A 9,211-nucleotide genomic window follows, 5' to 3' on the forward strand; every position below is an offset into this window, starting at 1 on the left:
TGCCGAGCAGGGCGTGGTAGAGAATGCAGCGTGGAGTTCCTGCCATTTTCTTACACGCTGCTGGTGATCTCGAGATGTTAGGCTTCTTTACACACTTTTTGCATATCAGAAACAATCTGCTTGACATTTCTGAGAAAGGAGATCTCGTAACCACAAGGGGCTTGTCATGTACGTATCATCCGTTGTTTGTGGCGCTCACATATAAGCGGATTGCGGATAGGTCCGTTATGTCAGCCTGTGGCGGGCAGCAGCACGTTAACGCGCTTCGCTTCTTGCTACTTCGGAACTCTTGTATTGGTTGTTGGAAGGTTCGTCGTTGTTTTTGATGATGAGTACTCTTCGTAATTGCAGGTCCTCTCTCTGCCCCGGAAGTAGAACGCGATATCACGTCGCATAACCTTGCAGCTGTGTTCGTTTTGCCCGCCGAGATTATCTCGACTTTTCAGCTTCCTTGCCGCGGTGTATCTATAGAAAGGGGAATAACAGCTCGCCGCGGAGGGAGAGAGAGAGGTTTCCCAGAGGCGGGTGAGGCATACCCTGCAGAAGGACTGGTATCTCTCTGGGTATTGTGGATTGATGAGTTCCGACATCGAAACAGCCGAATATTGTTATGGATCTGACAAGACGCCGTCGAGTCCGGTGTATGTGTTTGCCGTTGATCGGCTTTGACCTCTTCACGGGATGTTGCCATGAAGGAGGGGGAGGCATCGTAGAGTCCCCACTCACCGGTGAGGGCCATACATTCTTCGACGGAAAATGAGTACAACGTCTCGAGGCGGATACTATCCAAGGTAGGTCCCTTCCGTGATTCGTCAGGTTCTTCGGAAGAACTAAGTAACGACTGAGCGTTGATCGAACCACGACTAGTGTCGATCCCACACCGGTCCGGGTACTTCTTAAAAAGCCTTTCTACGTTCAGCGGCGGGCGCTCTGCATGACCCGGACGGAGACTGTTGACGTTCTCCCGTACGCGGTTGAGATGTTCTTATCCTCACACGTTCGGCCAAAGCGCAGTGATCCCGCCGAACGTCGCTGTCTAGTCAGATGAGCAGATCTGGAGCTTGAGGAGACAGGAGAGAACTACGGGACGCTTAGAGGGGCCCTCAGGCCAAAGGACTTTGAACTGCTGGCGGGTCGCAGCAAGTTCGGCGCCGATGTAGTGTACGGTTTGCGGCTCCGCCCGACCGCAGTCGAGAAGCGCACCGCCTTACGTATATGCCGCGAACAAATCACCCGTGCGCGGACAACAGTGTACGAATTCGGTGAGAACGGGGCGCAGGTCATGACGCGTCTCACCTGACTAGTCCGTTGTCCGAAACGCGAAAAAAAAAAGATTAGGTGGGGAGATCCTGAGCTTTGTGGGAGCCGCTGCCGGATACCTGAGTAAATGAGCTGCCTGTACTGATACTCTAGCACTATTACATTTTGACGGCCGGGTCAAACATTATTCGTCTCACAACTTCACTCGACCACTCGCGGCACGACTAGCTTGTGGCAACAAAGCGTCGCACAACGCAGGAGATCCGGAAAGAAAGGCTAGAGCAGAACCTTTGGAGAGGCGGGAACACACTGCGAGTGCAACATAACAACTCCTCGAGCAGGACAGCCGACGGTCGAGCAAGTCGGCCGTTCGCCGTCTAAGGATCGGATGGTTCGGAGTTTTTCGTAGCGCGCACCGCGCAACACTACGACCGTCGTACCGTTTAACCGCCAATAACCGCGGTATTGCCAGGTGTCCGAGCCGTGCCAGTATCCTGTATGCCCTTCCAGATGGTTTCCACCATGCTCACAGAAGTGCTGCCACTAACGCTAGCGTCTCCCCCGCTCAGCACACGAAAGTGACGCCGTCCGGTCTTCGGGCGTGGGCAGTCAATATATCGCTGTGAGAGTGAGGCTCTCCGGTCTTCACATGTGGCCAGTCAAGACCTCTCTGTGCGAGTGAGCGCACTTGCCCGGAGGGCGTGGCGCTTCCGCTAGGGCTACGAACTGTCTTTGAAACAGGGGCAAGTGTTGGCGGCGGAGGCGGGCGACACGCAAAAGGAGTCTCGGCCCACATCGCGTACGCCAGCGTGGCGAAAGACCAGGCGTGTCCGCCACGACTGCTTGAGTATGGCATCTCGGTCACTTCCTCCACCGGCAAGCCCTGCAGCGGAGGGGCTATGAGAGATGCTAATGTGGCAGTTACGGTGCCACGTATGCAGACGACTTCAGTCGTCGGGGCACAGGCACTCGGGGTAGGCTCTGAGTACCACACAGCCTTCGTAAGAGCAAGTGCGCTACAAGTACGAGAGCTGATGCGTCATTCACTCTGTCGTGTTTCCCGGCGTCTTTGGTGGTCCTGCAAAACCAGCTGACTACTATGAATAGTACTATCGTTTCAGATGCTACACCCTATGAGCTCCGGAAGACTGCTTTGTCCTAAGTGACAGTGGGTCGGGGCCCGCAAGCAGTCCGACACGCAGTCGGGAAGTGCAGCGGATCGCATCGAGTGATGGCGGGACATACGGGGTCGACCGGACGGAGAGGAAGCTATGCAGGGACGGACGAAGTACTCGTCACCGAGTTCGCGCAACTAGACACATGCCGCACGGGTAGCATGAGATAGAATGAGGACTGATCCTTGATGCTTCCAACCGGCGAGGCCAGGCTGTCGCGGTGAGTTCGCTGACGATCTGATCTGGGGAAACGGCTGGCAGACCTGTCCATCATCCTCGGGTCGCTGAGCCAAGACACCCCGCCTGAAGAAGGAAAACAACTCTCCACCTGGAGAGTCCAGAAGGCTTAGCAAAGTATGGACTCCCGGCCACCAACGCCCACTCAACACCATCGCCCACATAAACAGAATACTGGCTACGAAAAGGCACGCTCAACAAGAGGAGGTTCGCAAAGCTTGTCCAGGAGCCAGGTCGCACGAACAGCCAAAACGCACCCCCCAGAAGCCGAGGAGTCGCGTAATGTCCTGGGAGTTCAACATTTTTTCGGCGTGACCCGCGTCCGAGTGGTCGAAGATTTCAGACCCGGAATACATGCAGGAAAAGTTCTTGCCCTCCCCTCTGGTCCGTCTTTTCTCAGAAGCTCATCGAGACATGGCCCAAGGTACGCTCGTGCCGTGGTGCCACTCAGAGTTTTCTGGCCTCCTTTTGTCGTGATTCAGCTGCAGAAAATCTGCTTTTTGTTTTTTACAACTGGGATGCATGCGTTGGAGTAAGCGGCGGCATTCACTCAGGTTGGAGCGAACGGCATGGGGGGGAGCGCGCGAGCTTGGTTGGTGTGCACCGATACACCTGACGGCAGTCACCTTCCGCTGTGTTGGAGCACAGCACTGTCCCAGGCGTGTTCTTTTCTCTCTTCACCTCGTTAGCGCACCTTCGACTTGTGGCTTGAATTCTGTCAGATGCAGGCGCACTCCGGCGCCCTTCGTACTCGTATAATCGGTCTCTGAAGAATTAACGTCTTCCACTTTTCAACGTGACTGGTACCACGCCACTGCTTTGTTCTCTCTCGTTCACTCCACTCGTTGTGGACCTGTCTTTCGAGGCAGGCGAGCGTGTGCATCTAATCGTCTCCACTTTTCAGTTCGGCCGCTTCGAGTAATGGGATTCTCCTTAGTGGCGCGGCGCTCCCTAGGGCCTTGTTGCAGGTTTCCTTTGAAAGTGTACTCTGTCGCTTTGGCCAGCTAGTGAGCAAACTGATCTGATACCCGTGGTGCAGAGTTGATGTAAGTTTCCGAAGACACTGAAGAAGAAAGCCCCTTAGGGAGCGGCGTCGGTGTTGCCTACGTAGTCGAGCGTAACTGGGTTCTTCCGCCGTCGTGGGATTGCCACCTCAGTACCCGGAGTGTTCTACATGTACACGTCTGTTACGCGGGCAGAACGCTCTGGGCGGCCTCGGTCGGCTCTTCCACTCTGACCGGGCCCCGAGCAATGCATACTCCATTCCTCCATTACATACGGGAGAAATTATCTGTACAAGCTTTGTCTTCTTACGGGCGGACCCACTGAGCACATTTTTTTTTTGCTCCCAGCTGAGTTCCGACGTCGAAGAACATGGCCGCGAGGGATCCGTAGACAAGACAGAAGTATCTGATAGAAATGTCGTGGCACTACGGTCAGGTTCTCATTTCTGTCTAGACAGACGGCTCTTTCTTTTAGTTTTTTTGGGCGTGTACCTGCACGCGTCCTCTCCCCGCTTCTCCTACAGATGGGCTCTCTCTTCGTAGCTGTCTTTCGGGACACCACGTCGCTTTCCAGGCCGGCTGTCGGGCGCAGTGGCGGTGCGCAGCTGGACAGTTAGTTATCCAGTCTGTTTTTGTTGTGCTCGCCCCTCTTGCAGTGTGTCAGCAGCTACTGCTCGGGGATTCTACTGCCGGTGAGGGCTCTCAACATGCGTGCCCAAAGCACACGTTCCCTTCTGTCCGTGCCGGCTCGAGTGTCTTCGTTGAACTCCTTGGTCAGGTTTCGTCTCCGGGCTTCCCGGGTTGTAAGCGCACCCGGGACAATTTGCCTTTTCCTTCGCCCTCCCCGCTTGCTCTGCAACTCAGATCCTGGCAAGCTTTGTCCTGTGGTGTTTAGTTTAGCGAGGCTGAAGCCGCCCGCTGTACGCAAAGCCCCAACCTCCGTCACGTGAACGTACACCTCTCTCCCACTCGTCAAGGTCCGTGTTTTCCTCTATGTTTATTCGGCTACATGACAACGTGGTGCCTCCCTTGGGCCTCTCCTCTTTCGGTGTTTCCCGTCTGTCGGCTCCATGATGATGTCTGCCCGGTCAATCGATATTCACAGTCCTGTCTCGGATCTTCCGGGACGGAAAGAGGGCAGCCGCGCTAGTGGCGATAGTGGAGAAGAGGAGAATACACACGAAGTTGTTCGTGCAGAGGGCTTATTCTCATGGTCGGAAGAAGACGAGCAACCGGAGAGAGACGAGGAATCAGTCCGCGAACGTTGTGGAAGGTCTCCTAGGAGGTCTAGAACAACTGGCAGAGACGCTGACACGACAACCCAAGGAGGCATTATCTTCAACTTGACTGAGGAAGACGAGCATGTGGTGGAGGAGACGCCTGAGAGTCACGTCGGCCCTCTTCGGGAGGGAGGATCCGGTCAGCAGAGGCGGACGAGAACCGCGGCAAGAGGCTCGTCGGGGGCTTGCACTTGGACAAGGACGAAGCCATGCGGGGCCAAAACGCAGATCGACTCAGAAGAACATGCTGCAGATGGGGTGGGGGATGTTCCTGTCCCGTCGCACACCACTTCCGGTCAAGAGGAGAACAAACAATCGGGGCCGTCATCATCCACCTGTGATGAAGATGATGTGGGACCTCAGATGTCAGGTGAATGTTGGTGCCCTGAAGATGAAAGCTTCTGGGATAGGCCACAAGGAGAGTGGCCGTATGACCCAGAGCGGCAAGAAGAAGGGGAAAGAGAGCAGGGGAGTGATGGCGGAGGAGGCGGGATCCGTGTGCGGCGTATCGAGTTTTGTCGGGACACAGCAAGCATCGATGATATCCGCTTGATGCTCGTCAAGAGCAATGCAGAGGCCCATGTTGTTCAAAAAGTCGTTTACAACCTCAAGGTACGGACGGGGCTGCGTTACTCAAAAGTGTATACGTGGTCCACTGTCGGCGCCTCGATGTCTTTCATGCCGGCTTCCGTCGCAGCAAGGGCAGGTTTACAACGTTGGGGATTGTCATTGTCGGCAAGTCTTTCTGTACTGCATGGTTCAGGCAGAGGGAAACTAGGCGGGGCACCCGTCCGGACAGTCGCTGGAATACCATGGCGTACGCTTTTTCTTACGGTTGTCGCAACGCTGGAGGGGAGGCGGGTGACGCAGTCGGGGATATCGTACTGTACGTGGAGGGCTTTTCGCAGTGCGGGTACAGTGGGGCTATGTCGTTGTTGTGTCGCCTCAGTATATAACGGACACTTGATGGCCCCCTTTGTTGTTTTCTGTTGTCGATTGCTTGTCAGGCACGCGATAGTATCATCGCACAAGTAATGAAACAGCTTTCGTCTCTGCTTGCACAAAGCATAGAGATGCACTGGCAACGGCAAGAGCTACTTTTGCGGCAGCAGGAGCTCGAGAAGGAAGGTCGGTGTTGCACTACTGAGGAGTCGGCAGACAGCGAGGTCCAAGATCCCCGACAAAAGGAGGCCGCTTTTGAGGGGCTAGACCATTCTGCTTTCCTTTCGGAGCCCGTCTTTACGAAACGAAAGGAAGAGGCTCTTTTCGTCTCGTCTTCCGTCGCTTCTGCGAATGGTCCTCAACTAGAACCTCCCAGAGATCGGAGTGTTCTCGATTCGACACCGGCGTGTACGCTCACCGAGAAGCCGGTGGTGGAAGCTGACAGTGGGTCCAGGGAACATCAGAAAACGGAAGGAGGTGACGCAGGTACATCAAGGACATTAACAGGTGTCACGCACAGGGGATCACGGGGGCCGCCGTACACGATGAAGCCCTTGTACTGGTGGCAGTACTGATCACGAAGCTTTATAGAGGGCGGTTCGTACGAGTTGTCTTTCTTTGGCTTTCTTCTATGAGCACCATGTAACTTCGTTCACGTAGATTCACTTCCTAGCTTCCCTGTAATCCAGTTGTTCTTTTCCGCAGCATTCGTCTCAGCTAAAGGTAGTGTGTCCGTGTTAGAACATTGATCGGTGGAGGGGGGAGATGTTGAGTTCCCGGTGCCTGACTGAGATAGTCTTCGGTGAATAGGCTAACGATAGACAAGACACCAAACAAGCCAGAGCTCTTCAATTAGCGCGAGCGCCTATCAGTTTCTCTTCCTCAGTAAGGAAGCTGACTCGGAAAGCTGAACCGGTTCACGGTCCAGTGTCAATGCATGCTATCCGTGGGAGTCTTCGAAGTGCTCTGGGGAAAAAGCGGCCTCTTTTACGCCTATGGAAGCCCACAGTTTCACATTTCTCCGTACTGCTTTTTAGTGGAGCACGCGGACGATGGTTCTTGTCGTTTTTGTCGCGGGTGCCACGCAGCGTCGAAAACTCCGCCGCCAACCTCCAGCCCGATCTCTTGTGCGAAAGCTTCCGATCCAGTTCATTCGGAAGCCGCACCGGCAAGCAGTGTAGCGGTCCCCGCTGTCGACTGCAATCTTCCTTGTGAAGACAAGGTGGAAGAAGAGAGGGCAGAAGCGTGCTCCGGACAGAGCAGATTTGCCGAGGACAGCAACACCTTCGAGCCGCAAACGCAGCCTGCAGCTATGCGCATCTCCCCAGCTGAGTGGGAACGCGTCCTTCAGACTCATCGGGTCAAGGTGGAAGAACTAACCAGTATGATGCATGTAGGCGTCCAACCTAGCTCAGAACGTACCTTGAAGTCGTGCGCCTCTCCCGGTCAGACGTGAGGTGACGCTATAAAGTTGCCTTCGTAATATAGGGACGTGACCCACCGGTTGCTACAAAACATCTTGCAGTGGCGGTTTCGGAAGGCCTGCTTTACCTGTCTTCAGTGGACAATCCCAGCTTTCCTCTGGGTGACGTCCAAAGAATTGTCCGTTTTGTACTTTCCTGCTCCTGGTTTCCTTGGATGATAGCTCTGGAGCGCTGCTTCCGCTCTCTGAGAGCCCCGTTTTCAGCTCTTCCTAATTGATTTCTTAGAGTGACGGGGCGAGGAAAGGGTAGCTTCGCGACGTTGTCTTCTGTGACTACAGTTTGCACTTAGGGTTCAGTTTCTCTGGGGCTACCGGCCGAGAGAGGGAAAGGTTAACCGCAATCTAAGCACAACAGTTACTGTAACTGGAGATGAACGCTATGTCAAGAGTGTACGACTAACCAAAGAGTCCCTATGCAATTGCTAGCTGCGTCGTGCTCATATTGTTTAAGTATTGGCTTGAGTCGATGACAGTGTGGGGTGTCGGATCCTTCGCCAGGAGCGCAACGTAGCGTACGCGCAATCAGCGTTTCTTCGGGAAGGCATTTGCTTTCACAGGGTGTTACCACGAAGGTGGGTGCTACTCGACTAGACATGTTTTCGTTTCTGGCTCACATCCTTGTTCTTCGTCGTCCGTTTTTTGTAGCGGTGTGTCACGATCTTGAGAAAGAGTGTTTTTATCTTTCGTTCCTTTCCCACGCGGTAACCTGTCTTCACCGAGGGGGGCTGTACTCATTGGTGACGGGACGGCAGCAGCCCATGAAAGACGATGCGTTTTCCTGTGTCCCATCAGCGAGTGGAGAGGGCTTTTTTTCCTGGCCCTTCAATGGCAGAGCCTAAGACGCTAGGGGAGCCGGAGATACGAGCCGGCAGTGCTGCCATTAAGGAGAAGTCGGTCACTGTCAGTCCTGCGAGCTCTGCTGATACCGCAGAGCTTGTTCGCCTGCTTCGTGCCGCCTGCGCCTCTCACACTGCCGCGCTGAATCAGTTGGTGATAGTAGCTGACAAAATCCGGGTGAAGGTGAGGCCAAGCACAGTTACAAGGTGATGCTGCCATGCCGCCTTTCTGTAAAGTAGTCGCCGTAGGGGGTCACTCCCTGAGAGGATGGTCGAGGGTCAGTTTGTGTGCCGCCTAGGGCCGATACAAAGACTGATGGGAGGACTCGGGGCTCGGGTCCGATTCCGACCATCCGCATTGATCGTTCCAGTTCAGAACTGCAGTACCGTCGGCACAAAGCCTTCCGGAGGTCATCATCGCCTGCGCCGCGGGAGGCGTGCGCGTTGATCTTGAATAGGAAACCTTCGACAGACGGTTTCACCAAAGGCCCACCCGTCCAAGGCTCAGCACCAGCACAATATTTCGCTTTCCGCTGTCTAGTGAGCAGACAAGATATCAAACCCAGGGACACGGGAGCACTGTCATTGCCCCGCCTCCGAGAGCAATTTGGTCCGTTCCCTGAAGGCGACCTGGGTAATATGTGGCGTGCAACAAAGCTCTCTTCAGGTTCTTGATGACAGGGAGTGCCATGATGTCCTGTTTTTCAGTGATTGCGGTGCGATTGATAACTTGGTCATCGGAGTGAGAAGGAGCTAGAAGTGACGCTTTCTTTGTGATAGTTGTGTCTCGGGAAGGAAACCCCCAGCCGCCTGCTACCGCGTCCACGTGCTCTGTCCGCAAGATTGTAGGTCTTTTTGTACTCCGTTTTCACGTGACTTGTGGTCTCTACAGACACGCGGTTGCCGGGCTGGCCGAAACAAGCACAGAGTGCGTGCTCCAACAGATGTCAGACTGACTGCGAGTGTGGGAGGGGTCTTGTCGGGAGGGGCGGGC

General features: G+C 54.8%; 1 protein-coding gene across 1 annotated transcript; it reads left to right on the top strand.

Moving 5' to 3' along the window:
- The first annotated feature begins 3,134 nt into the window (after positions 1-3,134).
- CSUI_005500 (glutamic acid-rich) lies at positions 3,135-9,204 on the top strand. The gene is made up of 5 exons (XM_068065676.1): positions 3,135-5,568; positions 5,964-6,384; positions 6,987-7,343; positions 8,174-8,401; positions 9,110-9,204. The coding sequence occupies exons 1-4, from the start codon at positions 4,747-4,749 to the stop codon at positions 8,218-8,220; spliced, it is 1,647 nt and encodes a 548-aa protein (XP_067922353.1). The 5' UTR covers positions 3,135-4,746; the 3' UTR covers positions 8,221-8,401; positions 9,110-9,204.
- Positions 9,205-9,211: the final 7 nt, after the last annotated feature.

This window comes from Cystoisospora suis (genome assembly GCF_002600585.1).
Source record: "Cystoisospora suis strain Wien I chromosome Unknown contig_2667, whole genome shotgun sequence".
In the NCBI taxonomy this organism is placed as follows: Eukaryota; Apicomplexa; class Conoidasida; order Eucoccidiorida; family Sarcocystidae; genus Cystoisospora; species Cystoisospora suis.